Consider the following 26,361-nt stretch of genomic DNA (forward strand, 5'->3'; position numbering starts at 1 on the left):
GTGCAAAGGCTTAATTACCCCCCTGTATCCTTTTGAACCAGGTACAGATAGTAAGAGTCAGTGGTCCCATAAGTCTGATTCTTTTAGATATTTCTGATACAGGGTTGTAAATAGCAGAGAAGAAAAAGCATCCTAAAATCATGAGACCTTCTTGACATCCACCATTTAAAGGGACATAAAACAGGTTGGGATCTGTGCTTATTCAAAATTGCTGGCAAGTATTTTAAAATAATTTCAAAAAATAAGGAAAATTAATAACATAGCTAAGCTGCCTGGATCAGCCAACTCTACCTTACTTATCAGTGTTTAGACACAGGCATTGTATTTCAACTGAGTTCACAGCTTCTAGGCATGCTCCAGCAGATAATCCCTATGCACTTTTGAATTCTACCAAAATAACAATAGATACAGCCATAGAAGGAAATGTGTGGGGGGAGTTAGAGCTTTACAATTCAGAAACTAAAAAGAAAGGGTTAAGGGCGAGGCACTGCAGTATAAATTTGCATTAAAGTACTTATTATTATATTTTGTCTCTATCCCAACTTGTTTTTTGTCCCTTTAAGATATCCTTCATTTATTTATGAATCACATATCAATGTCCAAAATTTGCATGCCCTATAGACTTCAGCTGAAATGTCTGGCTTAGCTGCCAGCACTCCATTGCTCTGTGATTCAACACCAACTAGATCGGAAACACATTGAGAGCTCCCATAAAAATAAATGACATTATGAATTTTCTTGCATTGTTTCCAGTACGTTGCAAGATTTGTTGTTGCAACACTTAGCATGTTTTTTTTTATTATTCAGAACTATTATAAAAATTTATCCAAGTTAAAATGTCATAGTTTTAAAAGCAAGGCCAAATGTCATGATTTATTGAGACAGGAAACCTAGTTCAGCTAAGCCAACTCACTAAATCTCAGAGACTCATTTTACGTTGCAGCATACTATGAAACCATAACGTAATTTTACATACTTTATTCCTAAATGTTCCCCAACTCACAAAACACAAAATAGTTATAATAAAGTCAGTAAACTCACAGTTTAATTCTGTCTTCTGCACTTTTCCCTCTATTTCTTCACAAGATACACAGCAAACTCTTCTATGTGAGATACAGGGATTTTATTGGGCAAACATTTTATTTAGCATAATGTCCTGGTAGACTTGACACAAAATTTTAGATAAGATGCCATTTGCTGATTTTAAAAATGGCATTAGACCATATCTTCATGTATATTGAAATGGGCTTCACCATAGAAACCTTAAGAACTCCATAAGATACTTTTCCTTCCCTTAATATTAATTGCTTGGAGCTCCTTTGGTGCAGTCTTGCATAAGTGAGTCTGCAGCCAATAGCTAAGAAGCAGCTGTCATCAGACTTCTGTTTCTTAACCTGAGAGGATGGTTTAAAATCACTCCGGACTACTCAGACTGGGGTGATTGACAGCCCCTGCTCTGGCACGATTGGAAACGTGAGAGCAGGGGGTGACATTGCTCGAGCAGTGATAAATACGGAAGCCTGTCCACACAATAATAAGTGGAGACCTTATTGTTCAATCTATTTTGATACAGATAAAGTCAACTTACATCTTTTGAAATACGTGTATTTTGTCTGATAAAGGCAGATATATTTTTGTGTTAATGTTACGTTGTAAAGTGGAATCTTGATTTACCTTGAAATGTTTTACACCTTGTTCTGTCATTCATCATTTCTCATAAATAACTACTCATTTTTCCTTCACTCTCCTTATCAACATATAAAGCTGAAATTACAATTGAGTCCGTTTTTGAAATATAAAATAAGATCATATTTTTATCAAGTAAAAATGCAAATTTCATAAAAGTTTCAACATAAATGTATAAACATAATTAGATGTTAGCTCAATAATTTGATATTAATACATTGTTGTCAATTATTGTACAGTAAAAGGAAAACTGTAAAGTTATGTATTTTGCTCAGTATTTCAGTAAATACTTATCCACCAAAGTATTATATTTTAATATATACAGAATATTTTAGTTTGAAATGCAGTGTAAAATTAAATCAGCTGTTCAAGCAAATACTGTGTTCAAAAATGGGTGTTAAGCAATTTAAAGAAATTGATACAGTATGTTCTTGTGAAACCTCAGATCTGTTGGTGATTTAGAAATATATCCTTGAAACTATTTATAATAATATTACCTGGCTCCAAATAGTAACCCAAGGGAAACTGATGCACTACATATAATATGTCCAAGGGGCACAGGAGTGTGAAGAAAAACAAAAGAGAAAATTTTGAAGAATATAGGTCTGAAAATAACTTAGTCCCACTGGGCAAAGGAAATGTTCTATTAAGGCAAAAACAATTGTCTTGCAAACCTCTTTATTATTGCTTTTGGACATTACCATCGTTTAGTATCTTTCTTCATATTTAGGCTGTCAACAAATGCTAACAGATGTCTTGTTTTACAGCTGAGTATGACGACGATGATTTTTCCATTATTCTGTCTAAGGAGAGCTGTATTACTGAACAAACGCAATACTTTTTTGAAAATAACAACAAATCCTTTAGTGGTTTCTTAGACTGTGGCAATTGTACAAGGTAGAGTATCCACTGTTTTTGTTGTTTTAGTATTTTTAGCCCTCCCAACTGTTCTGAAATAAATGGGACTGTCCCATTTCAGAACCCAAGTACTACAGTAAGGGTGCTGCTTCCTTTTAATTACTTCTGTGCATCTGAATTAGCAGCATTAATCTGCTTAAAGGGACAGTTCACCCAAAAACTTTCTCCCCTTTAAATTATTCCCAATGATCTTTTTTACCTGCTAGAGTGTATTAAATTGGTTGCAAGTAGCTCCTTTACCCCTATTTTGTATAGCCTATTGACAAGCATAAGTAAACACAGCCAGCAGAAGAGATTACACTCTCAGTGGGATGCAGGATAGTTAAGTAATAAAATGATAATTTTCCATTGTTCTCTCTATGTATTGAGCTTTGGTGTTCCAGACAATTATAAGATAAGGAAGCAAGTGTGTGTACACAAAGTGATAACATAATGAGATCTGATATTACCTTAAGTTCAACCCCTTGTAATAGGCTGTGGTTTCAAAGCACAAAACCAGCTACTTCAGATACACAAATAAAACCGAAAATGCAATTTCTCAAATATTTTATACTCCGCAGCTGGTATAATAAGTCATTTAAAATACATTTATGGAAAAACAATTTTACAGTGTACTGTCCCTTTAATGGTTTCCCTATTCTACACGGTTTTAGTATTTGCTTGCTATGTTTGTCACCCTTCAGACACTCATTGTTCTTGCCCCAAGCATTTGTCTAGTTTTCAAACTTTTAAATGTTGGTAGGGTTATAGTTTACTTAGTATTGGCCTTGGGAAATAGCTGATATCTTGAGGGAACTTTAAACAATTATTTTTATAAGCATAGTATTGCGGTTATTCCCTGCCTCCCTCTAGTCATGAGTGCCACCATGTTGAAACCTAGCTTTCACTGCACATGTTTACTCAGGTGCAGCAGATTTCCTTCTGATACCTGCAATGTAAGCTAGGTTCCAAATTGCAGCACCCATAATTAGAGAGGATGCATGAAATGTATTTAGTGTTTAATGTCCTTTTAACAACAAGCAGCATATTAGCTCATTGTTCAAGGTACTTTGTTTACTCTGCTTCTGGTGAAACCTGTAGTGTGGGAGGGGGGTAATGTAAACAAAAGTGAAACTCGCACCCATTGAAATAATAAGAGCACAATATGTTATACTGGGTACATTTTTTAAATAAATTGCAAAATTGTTGATCGGAAAATTTAATGAAATGTATATATTTATTTATGTCTCTTTTTTCCCCCCCAGAATTTATCATGTTGAAAAGATTATGAACACTAATTTAGTGTTCATCATAATTGACAGCATTCGCACCTGTGACACGTGTGATACACAACCTTTAATACAGGCAGAACAGCGTTGTATCCTTTTGTGTAAAATATTCATATTTTCATGCCTATTATTACACTTCAGCAATGTAATATGTCAGTAATATACATTATATGCAATATGTGATTAAATGATTAATAACTCATACATAAAGTTTATTATACAATTATTTAAATTATTGTCACTTTCCTATAAGACTATAAAATATTTACAAATGATGTATGTAGGGGACATATCCTAAGTAGACCAAGATTTTTGTTAGATTTATGGAGATAATGGGAATTATAAATAATTTTTTGCCCTATTAAAATTATATTAATTATTTTGAAATTTTATAATTTTGGAACATCAACTCATGTATTTGGTATTATTCTGTTATTTATCTTTTACTTTAAAGATCACATGCGTCTCTTGATTATCTCAACAAACAGAACTATAAATGCTTACTTTCCTTAACTACAACAAAAAGCCGATGGACCTGATCCGTGTTTACTCGCTCAGACACCAAGACACAGAAAGGGGCCTGATGTTTGCTTTGATCAAGATATTGGGGTATGTCCTAAAATAAATAGGGGAAATAAAGTAGGAAAATAAGCACAGTTGTTATTTTTTAAAGTGTGCTCAAATGTTAAACAAAATTCATTGTATTTTCATTTTAAGTTTTCTGATTTATTTTTTTTAATGAATATATCTTAGAAATTGTACTAATGTTTTCAACTGTCTTACACATTTCTTGGCTTTGACAGCATGCACTGAACCACTTACTATTTATTTATTTGAATCGTGTTTCATTATTAACTGAAAAATAATGGCTGCTTTGTCTACCTTTTTCACATATGTACTTCCACACAACAATTTAAGAAAAAATATTTTTTTTTTCAAAAATTTATTAGTTTAAACAAATTAATCTTCTAAAATGTATTATTGAATGTTTCTGATCTATTAACAAGATAAAAATATATTTCAGAAGCAAATATAAATGGCAAAACATGTAAAACAGAATACATTTTTATTTTAATTCTAATTAAAATTACATTGTTTTGTGTTTGCAGCAGATATTTTTTATTTTTTTTTCTGCTTAGATATAATATTTGTATACAATATATGTATTGAATTTCTCATTTTATTAACACATTAATCCTGGGTTCTAGAGGAAATAAAAAAAAATATTCCACAATTTTAGATTTTTTTAAAATATGGGTTAACTTCTCAGGCTCTTTTGAGTTATTGTTGTGTAAAAGTACATTTTCTTCTTACTAGGCTATTGTGCTAATGACTGATACAATGTTTTATGTTTTGTAGTAGTGGAATATTTTGTTTAAATTTATTTTTATTTTTTAAGTCATTGTTCTGGGTGAATGCTGTCACGTGATCTCTTCTAACTGCTTGCCAACTGCATGAAATCTCATCTTGTGTGTCTTTCTTTGTGTTTCCTTTCTTTTTCTTGCTTTGCCTGTAATTAATAGGATGAGCCTTTATGCACAACGAGTCGTGCCTCAGCAATGATGTCAGCTCCTATCTTCATTTTACTGCAAGTATTCATATGGTGTTGAGGGTTAGTTCTTTTATCTAATTTAATTATTTTTTTTCTTATATGTATTTATGTATTTATTTATTTTTTGTTTTGTTTTGTTAAAAAAAACTGAGAAGCAGCACTAGATATATATTTTTAAATAAACCACCTTAAGGCTTTCCATCCTCTGTATTTCAGATTTCTTTTAATTTATTTATTTTATAATGTATTTGCTATTATTTATTATGCAATATACATTTTTAATTATCAAATTTCAGAAACCACAAAAGTTGCTGATCATTAAATACATATTTCTTTCATGTAATTGGCAAGAGTCCATGAGCTAGGGACTTATGGGATATACAATTCTACCAGGAGGGACGTTTCCCAAACCTCAAACTGCCTATAAGTATACCCCTCACCACACCCACAATTCAGTTTTACAAACTTTGCCTCCTATGGAGGTGGTGAAGTAAGTTGTGCTTGATTTTTATGATTTCTTCTATGATAAGCGCTTCTAAGCATTCTGAAGCCCAATTCCTCTCAGAGTACAGTGTTTGACAGAGGGATATGAAGGGAGTATCGCCTATTGATTTTATGGTTTTCCTCGCAGGAAATCTTTTCAAAAGTTCTCTGTTATCGGTCGTAGGGATTCATCTCCTACCTCCCTTTTCAGATTGACGATATACTCTTATATACCATTACCTCTGCTGATACTTTTTCAGTACTGGTTTGGCTATCTGCTATATGTGGAGGGGTGTCTTTCAGTAAGTATGTTTTCTTTATTTAAGACACTTTCAGCTATGGTTTGGCGCTTTATGTATTAATATAAAGTCTTAATATATGTATTTTACTTACATTATTTTACTTATATTTGCCAGGAGTCAGGTCTACGTATATTTCCTTTTGCAGACTGTCAGTTTCAGTTTGGGAAGCATGTTTTAGGAAGTTATTTTCCTTACCTGGGATATAGTCCTTTTTTTCAAATTGACTGTTTTTCTTTAAATTTCTCAGGCAAAATTAGGCTCGCAAGGTCGCAAAATGCTGCTATTTATTGCGTCATTCTTGGCGCAATAATTTTTTGGCGCAAAGGTACGTAATTTCCGGCGTCTTAGTTGACGCCAGGTTTCCTTGCACAAGGTTGGTCTGTTATGACGCGAGTTGCGTCATTTCTGGATGTTGTTGGCGCCAATAAAAAATTCTACTTCCTTTTGCGTTGTGCGTCATACTTGGCGCCAAAAAATTTAGTTTATTTTTCACCCCACTACCTATATGCCTCTTGCCTTCTATATGCTCAGAGGGCTATGCTGTTTGCATTTTGTCCCATTCCTGAAACTGCCATATAAGGAAATTGTAAATTTTGCTTTAATGTTGTTTTTTCTTTTACATTTTGCAAGATGTCTCAATCTGATCCTGTCTCAGAAGCAACTGTTGGAACCCTGCTGCCTGATCACAGTTCTACCAAAGCTAAGTGTATCTGTTGTAAATTAGCTGAGATTATATCTACTTATCTTTTCAAGATTGAGTATATTTGTTCCTTGTTAAAAGAAGTGTTGGTTACTTTGGAAATTGAGAAGGCTAGTCCTCTTGATATCAAAACTAGTAAATTCTGTTTATAAACCTCCTGTGTTTACTCCTGAGGTTTTTCCAGTTTCTGATCCTATTTCTGATGTGATCGCTAAGGAATGGATTAAGCCTGGTACTTCTTTCATTCCTTCTTCTAGGTTTAAAAGGTTGTTCCCTTTGCCAGCGGCTAGATTAGATTTTTGGGAAAAAGTCCCCAAAGTTGATGGGGCTATGTCTACTCTTGCCAAACGTACTACCATTCCTATGGAAGACAGTACTTCTTTTAAAGATCCTTTAGATAGGAAACTTGAATCTAATCTAAGGAAAGCTTATTTATATTCTGGCTATATTCTCAGGCCTGCTATTTCTATGGCTGATGTTGCGGCTGCATCAACCTTTTGGTTGGATAGCTTAGCACAACAGGAAACAGATCCTGATTTGTCTAGCATTGTGCGTTTGCTTCAACATGCTAATCATTTTATCTGTGATGCTATTTTTTATATCATCAAAATTGATGTTAAATCTATGTCTTTAGCTATTTTAACTAGAAGAGCTTTATGGCTCAAATCTTGGAATGCTGACATGGTATCTAAGTCTAGATTACTATCGCTTTCTTTCCAAGGTAACAATTTATTTGGTTCTCAGTTGGATTCAATTATGTCAACTATCACTGAGGGAGTTTTTTGCCTCAGAATAAAAAATCTAAGGGTAAATCTAAAGCTTCTAATCGTTTTCGTTCTTTTTGACAGAAAAAGGAACAGAAAACCAATCCATCCCCTAAAGACTCTGGTTCCAATTGGAAACCTTCTTCAAGTTGGAATAAATCCAAGCCTTTTAAGAAACCAAAGCCAGTATCCATGTCTGCATGAAGGTGCGGTCCTCGATCCAGTTCAGCTGGTGGGGGGCAGCTTGAAATTTTTCCAAGACATTTGGGCAGATTCTGTTCAAAATCAGTGGGGGTCTCTCAAGGGTATTGAATAGGATTCAGAGTAAGATCTCCTGTGATAAGATTCTTTCTCTCTCACGTTCCAGCAAATCCGGTGAAGGCTCAGGCTTTTCTGAAGTGTGTTTCATATATAAAGCTTTCAGGGGTAATAATTCCAGTTCCATTTCAAGAACAGGGTCTGGAGTTTTATTCAAATCTATTCATTGTCCCAAAGAAAGAAAATTCATTCAGGCCAGTTCTGGATCTGAAGTTTTTGAATCATTTTGTAAGAGTCCCAACTTTTAAGATGGTGACTATGAGGACCATTTTGCCTTTTGTTCAGCAAGGTCATTATATGTCCACAATAGACTTACAGGATGCATATCTTCACATTCCAATTCATCCAGACCACTATCGGTTTCTGAGATTCTCTTTTCTAGACAAACATTACCAATTTGTCGCTCTTCCATTTGGCCTAGCAACAGCTCCAAGGATCTTTTTGAAGGTTATCGGTGCCCTTCTATCTCTAATCAGAGAGCAGGGTATTGCGGTGTTTCCTTATTTGGATGATATCTTGGTACTAGCACAGTCTTTACATTGAGCCGAATCTCATACGAATCAACTAGTGTAGTTTCTTCAAAGACATGGTTGAAGGATCAATTTACCAAAGATTTTATTGATTCCTCAGATAAGGGTCACCTTTTTAGGTTTCCAGATAGATTCAGTGTCCATGACTCTGTCTTTAACAGACAAGAGACAAATTAAATTGGTTTCAGCTTGTCGAAACCTTCAGTCTCAATCATTCTCTTTAGTGTGCATGTAAGATTTAGGTCTCATGATTGCAGCACTGGACGCGATCCCCTTTGCTCGTTTTCATATGAGACCTCTATGCTGAATCAATGATGCAGGGATTATACTCAAATATCACAGTTGATTAATTAATTCCCAACATTCAACTCTCTCTGACTTGGTGGTTAGACCATCATCGTATAATTCAAGGGGCTTCTTTTGTTCATCCTACCTTGACTATGATTACAACAGATGCAAGTCTTTCAGGTAGGAGAGCTGTCTGGGGATCTCTGACAGCACAAGGGGTTTGGAAACCTCAAGAGGCGAGGTTACCAATCAATATTTTAAAGAGAGAACCATTCATTTGTTTTCAGACGGACAATATCACAACTGTGGCATATGTCAATCATCAGGGTGGGACTCACAGTCCCCTAGCTATGAAAGAAGTATCTTGGATACTTTCTTGGGCTCTCTTTTTAATTTCTGTGGTGCATATCCCAGGTGTAGACAATTGGGAAGCGGATTATCTCAGCCGTCAGACCTTACATCCGGGGGAGTGGTCTCTCCATCCAGATGCATTTTGTCAAATTGTACAGATGTGGGATCTTCCAGAAATAGATCTGATGGCTTCTCATCTAAACAAGAAACTTCCCAGGTACCTATCCAGGTCCAGGGATCCTCAGGCGGAGATGGTGGATGCTTTAGCAGTTCCTTGGTTTTACCAACCTGCTTATAAATTTTCCGCCTCTAGTTCTTCTTCCAAGAGTGATCTCCAAGATCATTATGGGACAATCGTATGTGTTTCTGATAGCACCAGCATGGCCTCACAGGTTTTAGTTTGCAGATCTTGTTTGAATGTACAGTTGCCAACCTTGGCCACTTCCTTTAGGACCAGACCTTCTGTCTTAAGGGCCGTTTTTCCATCAGGATCTCAAATCGTTAAATTTGAAGGTATGGAGATTGAACACTTAGTGCTTAGTCATAGAGGTTTCTCTGACTCAGTGATTAATACTATGCTACAGGCTCGTAAGTCTGTTTCAAGGAATATTTATTATCGAGTTTGGAAGATCTATATTTCATGGTGTTCTTCTCATAAATTCTCCTGGCATTCTTTTAGAATTCCTAAAATGTTACAGTTTCTTCAGGATGGTTTGGATAAAGGTTTGTCTGCAAGTACCTTGAAGGGACAAATCTCTGCTCTTTCTGTTTTATTTCATAGAAAGATTGCTAACCTTCCTGATATTCACTGTTTTGTTCAGGCTTTGGTTCGTATCAAGCCTGTTATTAAATCAATCTCTCCTCCTTCGAGTCTTAATTTGATTTTGAAGACTTTGCAGGCTCCTCCTTTTGAGCCTATGCATTCTTTGGATATTAAACTACTTTCTTGGAAAGTGTTGTTTCTTTTGGCTATCTCTTCAGCTAGCAGAGTTTCCGAATTGTCTGCTCTCTCTTGTGAGTCTCCTTTTCTGATTTTTCATCAGCATAAGGCTGTTTTGCGGACTTCGTTTAAAGGGACAGTATACACTCATTTTCATATAACTGCATGTAAAAGACACTACTATAAAGAATAAGATGCACAGATACTGATATAAAAATCCAGTATAAAACAGTTTAAAAACTTACTTAGAAGCTGTCAGTTTAGCTCTGTTGAAAAGGTAGTTGGAAAGCCCACTGCAAGTGGGAAATAAAACACTCCACCCCTCCCCCTTCTTTTGCATATGAAAATACCCTTTACACAAACAGGAGCAAGCTGGAGAAGGTAGCTGACGGTATTCACATAAAACTTTGGTGCTTGGTTCGGAGTCTGAAAATCAGAGCAATGTTATTTAAAAATAAGCAAAACTATACATTTATTTAAAAAAAACTTTATGGGCTATATAAATAGATCATCTACAAAACATTTATGCAAAGAAAAAATGAGTGTATAATGTCCCTTTAAATTTATTCCTATGGTTGTGAATTCTAACAACATTAGTAGGGAAATTGTGGTTCCGTCCTTGTGTCCTAATCCCAAGTATACTCTTGAAAGATCTTTATATTCTTTGGATGTTGTAAGAGCTTTGAAATATTATGTTGAAGCTACTAGACTTCTAGTCTATTTGTTGTCTTCTCTGGTTCTAGAAAAGGTCAGAAAGCTTCTGCTATTTCTTTGGCATCTTGGTTAAAGCTTTTGATTCATAAAGCTTATTTGGAGGCGGGACAATCCCCGCCTCAGAGGATCACAGCTCATTCTATGAGATCAGTCTCCACTTCTTGGGCTTTTAAGAATGAAGCTTCAGTTGATCAGGTTTGCAAAGCAGCAACTTGGTCTTCTTTGCATACATTTACTAAATTTTACCATTTTGATGTATTTGCTTCTTCTAAAGCAGTTTTTGGTAGAAAAGTTCTTCAGGCTGCTGTTTCAGTTTGATTCTTCTGCTTATGTTTTAAGTTTTTTTCTTTAAATTTATGAGAAAAACATATTTTTTGTGGATTTAATTTTTTTCAGCGGGAAATGGCTGTTTTTATTGTATCCCTCCCTTTCTAGTGACTCTCCTGTGGACTTTCACATCTTGGGTATTTCTATCCCATACATCACAAGCTCATGGACTCTTGCCAATTACATGAAAGAAAACATAATTTATGTAAGAACTTACCTGATAAATTAATTTATTTCATATTGGCAAGAGTCCATGTGGCCCACCCTTTTTCTGGTGGTTATATTTTTTTGTATAAAAGCATAATTATATTTCCAGTTCCTCTTTTTTGTATGCTTTTTTACTCCTTTTTCTATCACCCCACTATTTGGCTATTCGTTAAATTGAATTGTGGGTGTGGTGAGGGGTGTATTTATAGGCATTTTGAGGTTTGGGAAACTTTGCCCCTCCTGGTAGGATTGTATATCCCATACGTCACTAGCTCATGGACTCTTGCCAATATGAAAGAAATTAATTTATCAGGTAAGTTCTTACATAAATTATGTTTTTTAGATTAGTGAGTTAGCTAATGGGCATTTTGCATAGGTATTGTACTGGCAAAAAATAAACAAACCAAATATTGTAAATATTGCTTTAAATAAAACTAGATTGTTTTGAAAGTATGAGACTTGGTAAGAGCATAGTTATCTAGTACTACTGCTATAAAGGTCTTATTTCAAAAGAACTTTGATACTAGCAAAATTTTAATTAACTTTTATGAGCCCCAAAAATGTTCATTTTAACATTTCAGCAATGTAAGCAAACAAAAGTCTTCTTACATTTTTATGCAAAACAGTGGTATGGAAATAGCTCCAGGCAGATGCCGGTTACTCACACCGGAAGTGTGGAGGACTGGACAAAGAATTTCAAAACCCAGAGTTCACTTGCAAATTCACTACAGTGGTCGGATCACACAGCAAATACTAGGGATGTGCATTTGTTTTATTACAAATGTCAATTCATGACGAAAATGTGAATATTCATTTAATTTTAACAAAATGAATATCCAAATGAATGCACTAATTTAAAGAAAAACAAATATATTTGTTTTTCTTTAAATTAGTTTTATTACTCACCTGTAGTGCACTGGGGAGCCATGCTAATCCTCTTCTATTTCATAGACTCCTGGGCTGTGCTAATGCTCACATTAGCGTGGCAGATCCCTTCTCCTTTAGTGCATATAGGAGGAGTGCTAATCTGTCCTTCTTTACAGAGTCTAGGGTCATGCTAATAGAAGAATAAGACCCTGGACTCTATGAATAAGGCCTGGGAGTCTATGAAGAAGCAGAGGAATAGCGTGGCTCCCCAGCACGCTAGAGGTAAGTATCAAGATGAGTGAGAGGGGCATTTATATTTGTTTTAACAAAAACAAATGTAAATGTTAACAAATATTCAGTATTCGGTTAATTTAAACTGAATACTGAATAGTGCAGCACACAAATTTTCTAAAAAATAAATTTTTCAGAAAATGAGTTCCAAGTTATAAATCCGAAACAAATTATTCAGTGCAACACAAGTCTAGCAAATACTACACAATGAAAAAGTCATCCTGAAAATAAAAAACATCAACGTTTATATAAAAAGTAAACAATGCATGCACACGCGGCACAGACTATGGCCGTATAACGACTGATGAGATTTGCATCCCCTAATGGTGCTTTATCTATTATTTTGTTTTTCTCTCACAAGCTTTTATAAAAATACTCAAAACACTAACTACTCTGAAAGGAAAACCTATGCATAAGAAAATAAAATGTCAAGGTACAGTGCTCTAAAAACAGCATAGTTTGATTTGTATTAGGTCTAATAATAAAGTTAAAACATATGCTGGGTTCTCCCTGTGTACTTTTTCCGTTGCAACATTTTACAAAGCAGATAGCTTTCCTTATTTCTAGGGGAGACATCTTGTCACTCACAGGGACAGCCCCTTTTCTTATAGAATACCATGAGGGCTGCCCCGGTGAGTATTGGCAAGGAAAACCATGTCTAGACTGTCAATTTTTTTTAGAATCAGCCTCCTAGTATTAGGCTTTGGTATACAGAGATAGAAAAGTTAAGGAAGCATTTTTGTATAGAAAATGACAAGATAAGGAGGTCTGATTTTCTTGCAAGCTCATCCAATTTCCATAGGTTGTGGATTCAAAGAATAAAAACATCTATTTCATATACAAAAAATCAACCTAAAAGAACAATTACCCATACATTTTTTAACTTTATGCTGCTTGTTTAACAAGTCATTGCTAACATCAAACCAATTTTACAGTGCACTGTCCTGTTAAAGAGGCATTAAAACATTGTATTGCAACTAAAATAAGATATATGAAAATATAACATAGTTGTTTTTTGTTTTGTTTTGTTTTTTAACCCCTTAGTGACCACAGCACTTTTCAATGTTCTTACCGTTTGGGACCAGGGCTATTTCTGCTGTGTTTGTGTTTGGCTGTAATTTTCCTCTTACTCATTTACTGTACCCACACATATTATATACCATTTTTCTCGCAATTAAATGGACTTTCTAAAGATTATTTTCATCATATCTTATAATTTAATGTAAACATTTTTTTTAAATATGATGAATTTAAAAAAAAAAAAATATTACACTTTTTCTAACTTTGGCGCCCAAAATCTACAACCACCAAAAAACACCAATGCTAAATAGTTTCTAAATTTTGTCCTGAGTTTAGAAATACCCAATGTTTACATGTTCTTCGCTTTTTTGCAAGTTATAGGGCAATAAGTGCAAGTAGCACTTTGCAATTTCCAAACCAAAATTAGCGATAGTTACATTGATAACTGTCAGGAATCCCTAAATATCCCTTGACATATATATTTTTGTTTTTAGTAGACAACCCAAAGTATTGATCTAGGCCCATTTTGGTATATTTCATGCCACCATTTCACCGTCAAATGCAATCAAATAAAAAAAATTGTTCATTTTTTCACAAACATTTTCACAAACTTTAGGTTCATCACTGTAATTATTTACAAACAGCTTGTGCAATTATGGCTAGGGTTGCCACCCGCCCCGGTTTCACCAGGACAGTCCCGATCTGAGGCTTTGTATCCCTTGTCCCGTAACTACCCTCAATTGCCCTGGGCTAAGTGCTCCCCTGGCAATGCAAGCAGCAGTGAGAACAGTCTTTACAAAACATTAGCTGGCCAGAGGAGCGCTTAGCCCGGGGTTACAAAAAAAAAAAAAACGGGTAGCTGGAGTCTGCAGGAGAGACGGAGGATGGTGTGGGACAGTGGGAGGGGGAAGAGGGCCGAGGAGGGTAGTCGTCACATCCGGCTGCAGCTGAGAGCGGCAGAGAGAGGCAGGTGTTGGTGCGGTGGCCGTGCGGCGGGCTGTCTGTATGGTGAAACATGGCCAGTTATCTTTGTGGTTCTACCACCTCCATTGACTGTAGGTCCTCTGCAGCAGCAGCAGCCTTCCTGGAGCCCATGCCCCGGCCGGCCCTAAACCAACAAGTGCAGTGCAGCCACAGAGAAACTGTGAGTAATACTTGGCTGTGTCTGCTGTTTTTTCAAATTGGTATGGTCATTTTTTTGGGGGGGGCTTAATTATCTGTAAATATACTATAATATATAATATATATATTATACATATTATATATATATATATATTTGAGGCCGCGAGAAGCCACATCTCAAGCCATGCCCTGAGACACACCCTCTCTACGCCCACTTAAAAAGTGTCCAGGAATTTTCTGGGCAAAAGGTGGCAACCCTAATTATGGCACAAATGGTTACAAATGGAATCCCATTTGTTCAACCATTTATGGCTTTGGCATTACTTTTTGGTAATTAGAAGGCCGCTAAATGCCAAGTTCAATCGGATTGAACTTGAATCTGATTGGCTGATTCAATCAGCCAATCAGATTTTTCTAACTTAATTCCGATTGGCTGATAGAATCCTATCAGCCAATCGGAATTCGGCGGACGCCATCTTGGATGAAGTCATTTAAAGGTACCTCATTCGTCGTTCAGTCGTCGGCCGGGATGGATGCTCCACGGTGGCGGAGCGAAGAAAGAAGATTGAAGATGCCGCTTCATGGAAGATGCTGCCGGAAGGAAGAAGACTTTGCTGCCGCTTGGAGGAAGACGTCGCCGGGAGGAAGAATTCTTCTTTGCCGCTTGGAGGAAGACATCGCCGGAGGAAGAATTCTTCTTTGCCGCTTGGAGCAAGACATCGCCCGGATCGGATGAGGAGTTCGGCCCGGTGTGCTGAAGACAAGGTAGGGAGATCTTCAGGGGGGTAGTGTTAGGCTTTTTTAAGGGGGGTTTGGGTGGGTTTAGAATAGGGGTATGTGGGTGGTGGGTTGTAATGGGGGGGGGGTATTGTATATGTTTTTAAATGCAAAAGAGCTGAATTCTTTGGGGCATGCCCCACAAAAGGCCCTTTTAAGGGCTGGTAAGGTAAAGAGCTTTGAACTTTTTTTAATTTAGAATAGGGCAGGGAATTTATTTTTATTTTGGGGGGCTTTGTTATTTTATTAGGGGGCTTAGAATAGGTGTAATTAGCTTAAAAATCTTGTAATCTTTTTTTTTTTTTTTGTAATTTAGTTTAGTTAATTTAATTGTATTTTTAGATAGATATTTGTAGTTTAGTTAATTTATTGATAGTGTAGGTGTATTTGTAACTTAGGTTAGGATTTATTTTACAGGTAATTGGGTAATTATTTTAACTAGGTAGATATTAAATAGTTAATAACTATTTAATAGCTATTATACCTAGTTAAAATAATTAACAATTTACCTGTAAAATAAATATTAATCCTAACATAGCTACAATGTAATTATTAATTATATTGTAGCTATCTTAGGGTTTATTTTATAGGTAAGTATTTAGATTTAAATAGGAATATTTTAGTTTATAATATGAATTAGATTAATTTAATATAAATTTAGTTAGGGGTGTTAGGGTTAGATAGAATTAATATAGTTAATATAAATACTATAGTAACTATATTAACTATATTAACCCTAATATAATTAGGGTTAATATAGTTAATATATATAATGTAATAACTATATTAACTATAATATACTTAGGGTTAATATAGGTAATATAGCTGGCGGCGGGGTAGGTAGATTAAATTAGGGGTTAATAATTTTAATAGAGATGGCGGCAGTGTAAGGGGCTTACATTAGGGGTTAATAATTTTAATAGAGATGGCGGCGGTGTTAGGGGCTCACTTTAGGGGGTTATAGATTTAATATAGCTGGCGGCAGGGTACGGGAGCGGCGGTTTAGGGGTTAATAACTTTTTTTATTGTTAGGCTAGTGAGGGGGGATAGCGGATAGAGGGTTAGACGTGTCGGGCTATGTTTAGGAGGCGTGTTAGACAGTGCGGGTGATTTAGACTTTAGTCAGGTTTTATAGGCGCCGGCAGTTTCTAACGTGGCGCAAGTCACTGGCGACTCCAAGAATCTGTACTTACGCAGATTTCTGGACATCGCTGGTTTGTGAGACTTGCGCCACTTTAGCAAGTGACGGCGCCGCATATTGGACAGCTCGAGTTGCGAGCTGAAACTGCGGGCGACGCGGGTTCCCTCGCTTGCGCCGCAAACTGCGATCTATATCGGATCGCACCCGTGATTGGCTAAATAGATATTTTCAGCTTCTTGTTAGTAGTGCAATGCTGTCCCTTCAGCAATGGATAACAAGAGAATGAAGAAAATTTGATAATAGAATTAAAGGGACATGAAACCCAGTTTTTTTTCTTTCATGATTTAGAAAGACTATGCAATTTTACAATTTTAAACAACTTTCTAACTTCTATTATCTACTTTGCTTTATTCTCTTGATATTCTTTGCTGAAATGCATATCTAGATAGGCTTAGTAGCTGCTGATTGGTGGCTGCACATAGATGCCTTGTGTGATTGGCTCACCCATATGCATTGATATTTCTTCAACAAAGGATATATAAAGAATGAAGCAAATTAGATAATAGGAGTACATTGGAATGTTGTTTAAAATTGTATTCTCTACCCGAATCATTAAAGAGAAAATGTGGGTTTAGTGTCCCTTTAAATTGGAAAGTTGTTTAAAATTATATGTTCTATCTGAATCATATTTTGTGTTTTTTGGGGTTTACTATCCCTTTAACTGTTTTAGCAGAGTTATTATTGCAGCCCCTCCCTATGTTTCTGTTTTTGTGCACTAATATTCGTAATTTCAATTATGTATACATTGGACTTCTGTCTATTTTCAACCTCATCTACTATGTTACTTTAATATGTGTGCACTTTTTAATGGATTTAGTTTTTTTTTTTTTTTTTTTTAAGGAACAAAAAGTAATTAGTAATTAAAGGAACACTGAACCCAATTTTTTTCTTTTGTGATTCAGATAGAGCATGCAATTTTAAGCAACTTTCTAATTGACTCTTATTATCAAATTGTCTTCATTCTCATGGTATCTTTATTTGAAATGCAAGAATTTAAGTTTACATGCCGGCCCATTGTTGGTGAACAAACTGGGTTGTTCTTGCCGATTGGTGGATAAATTCACCTACCAATAAACAAGTGCTTTCCATGGTTCTGAACAAAAAAATAGCTTAGATGCTATCTTTTTCAAATAAAGAAAGCAAGAGAATGAATACAAATTGATAATAGGTGTAAATTAGAAAGTTGCTTAAAATTGCATGCTCTATCTGAATCACAAAAGAAAAAATGTGGGTTCAATGTCCCTTTAACTGAATAGGAAATAAATATATTCCATATGTTTTTGATGCATTCCATAGGTTTTGACACCCCCATTTATTGAACTCTTACAGTGCAAACTCACTTTTCCAGTTAAGAAGCAGGGGTTTGTTCTTTATACTTTCTACAGTGTACTTCTAAATTGGTTTACCCTTAATGTGTTTCCAATGACTTTTTATACCAGTAGCAAAGTATAAAATGTATTGGATATTATTAATTAATGTTTATTTTTGTATATGAAATAGTTTGTTTTGTACTTTGACACGACAACCCATTAAAATGTGATGATCTTGCAGAGAAACCAGATCTCCTTATTTTATCACTTTCTATACACACACAAGTACTTACTTATTGTATCTCTGTCTGTATACCTAAGCCCATGAACAATTGAAGATTACATACCCCCTTCTGGGAGTGTAATTTATTCTGCTGCCTATATAAACATAGCTTTTCTATAGCCAATACGTTAGTGCTAAAATCTTCATTCTAGGTTGGGATAGCACAGGAAAAAGTAAAAAATAAAGCTAAAAGGAACTATTTGTAAATTACATTTTACAGTAAACCATCTCTTTAACTTAAACCAGTCTGATGCATCCAGGATGATTTATGAGTTCTGAGAGAGCGGCAGCACAAGCAATTGTCATTTTGTTAGCATTGTACCCATTGTTTTGCAGTTTCTTATCTTGTCTGTGGCCATTTAGGGTCAGAGCCTGTGGTGGGCTCTTCTAATTTTAAGAATGGGAAAACCCAACATTTTTAGACTTTAGACATGATTTATATGGCATGTAATTTTAAGCAAACTTCCAATTTACTTCTATCAAATGTTCTTTGTTACCTTGGTAGGTAAGCTCACACATGTCTGCAGCACTATATGACACTCATGCCCATGTTCGGTTTGCATAGCCCCGCCCACCACAATCTACCTCAAAACAAGCACATACAATTCTGGTAGTATAATTTAGCCATGCCAATTGCTTAAAGGGATAGAAAAGATTAAATAAAACGTTTATGATTCAGACAGATAATGCCATTTTTAAATTAACTTCTACTTTCTTCTCAGCAGCAGCAATGCACTAGTGTGATCTAGCTGTTAATTGGTGGCTACACACCTTTGTCTGTTGTCATTGGCTCACCAGATGTGTTTAGCTAGCTCCCACCTAGAAGCAGCCTCTTTTTGCCCAATAGTGCTTTTCACAGAGTAGAACTTTACTGAAGTGTATCAGTCTAATTCCATCTAACAAGGTCAGTGCAGCCCTGAAATATCAGGTAATCCTTCTCTTAACAAGGAATGTGGCAACCCAAGGCATTTGTTTCAGCCTTTTTTGGGCCTCAACAGTAATGTGCAGCTATGTTACTCTAAGCACATTGGGCAAGGAGTCCACGTCTAGCTTCCTCGTCACCCTAAGGAAGACTTCCCTAGGGTCATATTACAAATGCTTACAGAACTCTATCTATACATACTACATCTGCTATACTATGCACAAGACATATACATAACTGAATAATTTGTTTATGAATCATTCAGAAAGAATATTCTGATTTTTTTTCTTCAGAATATGTGTGTGTGCTGCAGTATTTGTTTTCATTAAAACTAATGTAAATTTGATCTTGCTGTAGCTATCACAATATCTCTGTTATGCCTGCCTCAGTGTCAGATGGAGAGGCAGGCAGTTAAGTACAATACCCACATGAGGTATAGGTATGGCATGTAGGAACCCAGAGATTAGGGTGGAGTAACAACCAGCCTAAAGCTCTGGATGCAGTGCGGGTGTACAATACTATATAAATGCGGAGATACTGAGCAAGGAAAAATAGTAGTGGTAAAGGAAGCAATCCGGTGTAGTACAGGTAACAGTCACAAGGGGTCAGGCTTGAGTGAAATTGAGGACAATCCAGAGTAGCAATAGAAAGGCAAACAATCCTGCGAGGTACAAAGGGTTAAAGCAAAGTGTAGTCAAAGTCCAGTTCTGAGATCAAAGTAAACGGCAAATCAAACAAAGTACCAAGGGGTAGAGAAAAAGCAGAGTCCAGAATCCAAACCCAAGTCTGTAACAATGCGCAATCTAAATAGCAATGCACAGCACACCCTCAGTTACAACTCAATAAACAGACAATGACAGCTGGAAGAGCTGGCTGCAGGCAGGTAGAGCCAAAGAGCAGAAAAACAAAAAGCCAACTAAGCAAAGAAATGCTGCAGTCTAAGTGCAAGAATAGCACACAGCAATAGCCCACAAATGTGACAAGGTTCAATCCCAGGATGTGACAGTCACCTGTAGGATACTTACCTATAGCGTGCTGGGGAGCTACACTAATCCGCTTCATAGAGTCCAGGGTCTAATAGGAATATTACTGTGGTGGATCCCAGAGCATGTGCTATAAGATGTTCTACTTTAGCATAGGTGGGGGGGCCCTGAACTCTGTGAAGAAGGGGTCCCCTGCCTACACTAAAAGAGAAGGTCCTTTAGTGCAGGCTCTGAGATCTTCTGCACGAATGCTCCTATTAGAGAGACGCTGGACTCTATGATGACTCTATGATGAAGAAGCGGATTTGCATGGCTCCCCAGTGCGCTATAGGTAAGTATGACACCTAATTTAAAGGATAATAAATATACTAATTAATGTTGTCATTATATTTCTCATTCTTTAAATAAGGCAATGCATTCATTTGGATATTCATTTTGTTAAAATGAAAATAAAAATACACCAGCATATCTGTGCCTACAGATTAAAAACCTTTAGGGTCATTCCATGTAAAATATACAAATGGAGGTTGCCTCACCATTTTTTTATTTTTCTGAAAATTGGGTAAAGCTTTCTATCAACATTGTGGGACAAATTTTTAAAAATCCAGAATATATTGAGTTAGGTAGGTCTTCATACCATTTTTAGGGAAAAAAATGTGTTGTTAATCATAATGGTACAAAATGCCATATTCTAAGCCCTATAACATTAAGAAGAACAGGCAATGAGCTTTCCAAAGACAATGTATAGCTCTTATAGAAAAAAACTAATGGGAAATCCAAAAATGCCTTGCAAAGGCTATTTCTTCTGTTATGTGTGATCAGTCCACGGGTCATCATTACTTCTGGGATATAACTCCTCCCCAACAGGAAATGCAAGAGGATTCACCCAGCAGAGCTGCATATAGCTCCTCCCCTCTACGTCACTCCCAGTCATTCTCTTGCACCCAACGACTAGATAGGATGTGTGAGAGGACTATGGTGATTATACTTAGTTTTTATAACTTCAATCAAAAGTTTGTTATTTTACAATAGCACCGGAGCGTGTTATTGCCTCTCTGGCAGAGTTTGAAGAAGAATCTACCAGAGTTTTTTATTATGATTTTAACCGGAGTAGTTAAGATCATATTGCTGTTTCTCGGCCATCTGAGGGAGGTAAAAGCTTCAGATCAGGGGACAGCGGGCAGATGAATCTGCATTGAGGTATGTAGCAGTTTTTATTTTCTGAATGGAATTGATGAGAAAATCCTGCCATACCGTTATAATAACATGTATGTATACTCTACACTTCAGTATTCTGGGGATGGTACTTCACTGGAATTACTCTGTAAAAAGTACATTAAACCTTTTAATAGGTATTTATTATGTTAAACGTTTTTGCTGGAATGTAGAATCGTTTGCATTTTCTGAGGTACTGAGTGAATAAATGTTTGGGCATTATTTTTTCCACTTGGCAGCTGCTTGTTTTAATTGTGACAGTTTCGTTTCTCTCTCACTGCTGTGTGTGAGGGGGAGGGGCCGTTTTTGGCGCTCTTTGCTACGCATCAAAAATTTCCAGTCAGTTACTCTTGTATTTCCTGCATGATCCGGTTCATATCTAACAGAACTCAGGGGTCTTCAAACTTCTTTGAAGGGAGGTAGATTCTCTCAGCAGAGCTGTGAGACTTATATATTGACTGTGATTAAAAACGTTTCAAATTTAATTATTGTTACTTTACTAATGGGAACAAACCTTTGCTAAAAGTTGTGTTGTTTTCTAGGACTGATGCTATAACAGTTTTTCAGTTCATTATTTCAACTGTCATTTAATCGTTTAGTGCTTCTTTGAGGCACAGTACGTTTTTGTTAAATAAGGTTGTAACCAAGTTGCAAGTTTATTTGCTAGTGTGTTAAACATGTCTGATTCAGAGGAAGATACCTGTGTCATTTGTTCCAATGCCAAGGTGGAGCCCAATAGAAATTTATGTACTAACTGTATTGATGCTACTTTAAATAAAAGCCAATCTGTACAAATTGAACAAATTTCACCAAACAGCGAGGGGAGAGTTATGCCGACTAACTCGCCTCACGTGTCAGTACCTGCATCTCCCGCCCGGGAGGTGCGTGATATTGTGACGCCTAGTACATCTGGGCGGCCATTACAGATAACATTACAAGATATGGCTACTGTTATGACTGAAGTTTTGGCTAAATTACCAGAACTAAGGGGCAAGCGTGATCACTCTGGGGTGAGAACAGAGTGCGCTGATAATACTAGAGCCATGTCTGATACTGCGTCACAGCTTGCAGAGCATGAGGACGGAGAGCTTCATTCTGTGGGTGACGGTTCTGATCCAAACAGATTGGATTCAGATATTTCAAATTTTAAATTTAAATTGGAGAACCTCCGTGTATTACTAGGGGAGGTTTTAGCGGCTCTTAATGATTGTAACACTGTTGCAATACCAGAGAAATTGTGTAGGTTGGATAAATACTTTGCGGTACCGGCGAGTACTGACGTTTTTCCTATACCTAAGAGACTAACTGAAATTGTTACTAAGGAGTGGGATAGACCCGGTGTGCCGTTCTCACCCCCTCCAATATTTAGAAAGATGTTTCCAATAGACGCCACCACACGGGACTTATGGCAAACGGTCCCTAAGGTGGAGGGAGCAGTTTCTACTTTAGCTAAGCGTACCACTATCCCGGTGGAGGATAGCTGTGCTTTTTCAGATCCAATGGATAAAAAATTAGAGGGTTACCTTAAGAAAATGTTTGTTCAACAAGGTTTTATATTGCAACCCCTTGCATGCATCGCGCCGATTACGGCTGCGGCAGCATTTTGGATGGAGTCTCTGGAAGAGAACCTTAGTTCAGCTACGCTGGACGACATTACGGACAGGCTTAGAGTCCTTAAACTAGCTAATTCATTCATTTCGGAGGCCGTAGTACATTTAACCAAACTTACGGCTAAGAACTCAGGATTCGCCATTCAGGCACGAAGGGCGCTGTAGCTAAAATCCTGGTCAGCTGATGTAACTTCTAAGTCCAAATTACTTAATATACCTTTCAAAGGGCAAACTTTATTTGGGCCCGGTTTGAAAGAAATTGTCGCTGACATTACAGGAGGTAAGGGCCACGCCCTGCCTCAAGACAAAGCCAAAGCTAAGGCTAGACAGTCTAATTTTCGTCCCTTTCGGAATTTCAAAGCAGGAGCAGCACCAACTTCCACTGCTCCAAAACAGGAAGGAGCCGTTGCTCGTTACAGACAAGGCTGGAAACCTAACCAGTCCTGGAACAAGGGCAAGCAGGCCAGGAAACCTGCTGCTGCCCCTAAGACAGCATGAATCGAGGGCCCCCGATCCGGGACCGGATCTAGTGGGGGGCAGACTCTCTCTCTTCGCCCAGGCTTGGGCAAGAGATGTTCAGGATCCCTGGGCGCTAGAGATCATATCTCAGGGATACCTTCTAGACTTCAAATTCTCTCCCCCAAGAGGGAGATTTCATCTGTCAAGGTTGTCAACAAACCAGATAAAGAAAGAAGCGTTTCTACGCTGTGTACAAGATCTGTTATTAATGGGAGTGATCCATCCGGTTCCACGGTCGGAACAAGGACAAGGGTTTTACTCAAACCTGTTTGTGGTTCCCAAAAAAGAGGGAACTTTCAGGCCAATCTTGGATTTAAAGATCCTAAACAAATTCCTAAGAGTTCCATCGTTCAAAATGGAAACTATTCGGACAATCTTACCCATGATCCAAAAGGGTCAGTACATGACCACAGTGGATTTAAAGGATGCTTACCTTCACATACCGATTCACAAAGATCATTACCGGTATCTAAGGTTTGCCTTCTTAGACAGGCATTACCAGTTTGTAGCTCTTCCATTCGGATTGGCTACGGCTCCAAGAATCTTCACAAAGGTTCTGGGTGCTCTTCTGGCGGTACTAAGACCGCGAGGAATTTCGGTAGCTCCGTACCTAGACGACATTCTGATACAAGCTTCAAGCTTTCAAACTGCCAAGTCTCATACAGAGTTAGTTCTGGCATTTCTAAGGTCGCATGGATGGAAAGTGAACGAAAAGAAGAGTTCTCTCTTTCCTCTCACAAGAGTTCCATTCTTGGGGACTCTTATAGATTCTGTAGAAATGAAGATTTATCTGACAGAAGACAGATTAACAAAGCTTCTAAATGCATGCCGTGTCCTTCATTCCATTCAACTCCCGTCAGTAGCTCAATGCATGGAGGTGATCGGCTTAATGGTAGCAGCAATGGATATAGTACCCTTTGCACGTCTACATCTCAGACCGCTGCAATTGTGCATGCTGAGTCAGTGGAATGGGGATTACTCAGACTTGTCCCCTACTCTGAATCTGGATCAAGAGACCAGAAACTCTCTTCTATGGTGGCTTTCTCGGCCACATCTGTCCAGGGGGATGCCATTCAGCAGGCCGGACTGGACAATTGTAACAACAGACGCCAGCCTACTAGGTTGGGGCGCTGTCTGGAATTCTCTGAAGGCTCAGGGACAATGGAATCAGGAGGAAAGTCTCCTACCAATAAACATTCTGGAATTGAGAGCAGTTCTCAATGCCCTTCTGGCTTGGCCCCAGTTAAAAACTCGGGGGTTCATCAGGTTTCAGTCGGACAACATCACGACTGTAGCTTACATCAACCATCAAGGAGGGACAAGAAGCTCCCTAGCAATGATGGAAGTATCAAAGATAATTCGCTGGGCAGAGTCTCACTCTTGCCACCTGTCAGCAATCCACATCCCGGGAGTGGAGAACTGGGAGGCGGATTTCTTGAGTCGCCAGACTTTTCATCCGGGGGAGTGGGAACTTCATCCGGAGGTCTTTGCCCAAATACTTCGACGTTGGGGCAAACCAGAGATAGATCTCATGGCATCTCGCCAGAACGCCAAACTTCCTCGCTACGGGTCCAGATCCAGGGATCCGGGAGCGGTTCTGATAGATGCTTTGACAGCACCTTGGAACTTCGGGATGGCTTATGTGTTTCCACCCTTCCCGCTGCTTCCTCGATTGATTGCCAAGATCAAACAGGAGAGAGCATCAGTGATTCTAATAGCGCCTGCGTGGCCACGCAGGACTTGGTATGCAGATCTAGTGGACATGTCATCCTGTCCGCCTTGGTCTCTACCTCTAAGACAGGACCTTCTGATACAGGGTCCATTCAAACATCAAAATCTAACTTCTCTGAAGCTGACTGCTTGGAAATTGAACGCTTGATTTTATCAAAACGTGGTTTTTCTGAGTCGGTTATTGATACCCTGATACAGGCTAGGAAGCCTGTTACCAGAAGGATTTACCATAAGATATGGCGTAAATACCTATACTGGTGCGAATCCAAAGGTTACTCCTGGAGTAAGGTTAGGATTCCTAGGATATTGTCCTTTCTACAAGAAGGTTTACAAAAGGGTTTATCGGCTAGTTCATTAAAGGGACAGATCTCAGCTCTGTCCATCTTGTTGCACAGGCGTCTGTCAGAAAATCCAGACGTCCAGGCCTTTTGTCAGGCTTTAGCTAGAATCAAGCCTGTGTTTAAAACTGTTGCTCCACCATGGAGTTTAAACCTTGTTCTTAACGTTCTACAAGGAGTTCCGTTTGAACCCCTTCATTCCATTGATATAAAGTTGTTATCTTGGAAAGTGTTATTTTTAATGGCTATTTCTTCGGCTCGGAGAGTCTCTGAGTTATCAGCTTTACATTGTGATTCTCCTTATTTGATTTTTCATTCAGATAAGGTAGTTCTGCGTACTAAACCTGGGTTCTTACCTAAGGTAGTCACTAACAGGAACATCAATCAAGAGATCGTGGTTCCTTCTCTGTGCCCGAATCCTTCTTCAAAGAAGGAACGTCTTCTACACAATCTGGATGTAGTTCGTGCCCTCAAGTTCTACTTGCAGGCAACTAAGGATTTTCGACAAACGTCTTCCCTGTTTGTCGTGTACTCTGGTCAGAGGAGAGGTCATAAGGCTTCGGCTACCTCTCTCTCCTTCTGGCTTCGTAGCATAATTCGTTTAGCCTATGAGACTGCTGGACAGCAGCCTCCTGAAAGAATTACAGCTCATTCTACTAGAGCTGTGGCTTCCACTTGGGCCTTTAAGAATGAGGCCTCTGTTGAACAGATTTGCAAGGCTGCAACTTGGTCTTCGCTTCATACTTTTTCCAAATTTTACAAATTTGACACTTTTGCTTCTTCGGAGGCTATTTTTGGGAGAAAGGTTCTTCAGGCAGTGGTTC

At 37.6% G+C, this 26,361-nt stretch overlaps 1 protein-coding gene across 4 annotated transcripts in view; it reads left to right on the forward strand.

The window, feature by feature from the left end:
* Positions 1-26,361, forward strand: part of CACNA2D1 (calcium voltage-gated channel auxiliary subunit alpha2delta 1) — a 1,258,723-nt gene that overhangs the window by 1,192,574 nt on the left and 39,788 nt on the right. For all 4 annotated transcript variants that reach the window (XM_053716513.1, XM_053716514.1, XM_053716515.1 and 1 more), the window contains 3 exons: positions 2,454-2,583; positions 3,849-3,961; positions 4,399-4,481. In XM_053716513.1, coding sequence (XP_053572488.1) covers positions 2,454-2,583; positions 3,849-3,961; positions 4,399-4,481 — 326 coding nt within the window. The remainder of the gene's footprint in view (positions 1-2,453; positions 2,584-3,848; positions 3,962-4,398; positions 4,482-26,361) is intronic.

The sequence above is a fragment of the Bombina bombina genome, chromosome 6, assembly GCF_027579735.1.
Source record: "Bombina bombina isolate aBomBom1 chromosome 6, aBomBom1.pri, whole genome shotgun sequence".
In the NCBI taxonomy this organism is placed as follows: Eukaryota; Metazoa; Chordata; class Amphibia; order Anura; family Bombinatoridae; genus Bombina; species Bombina bombina.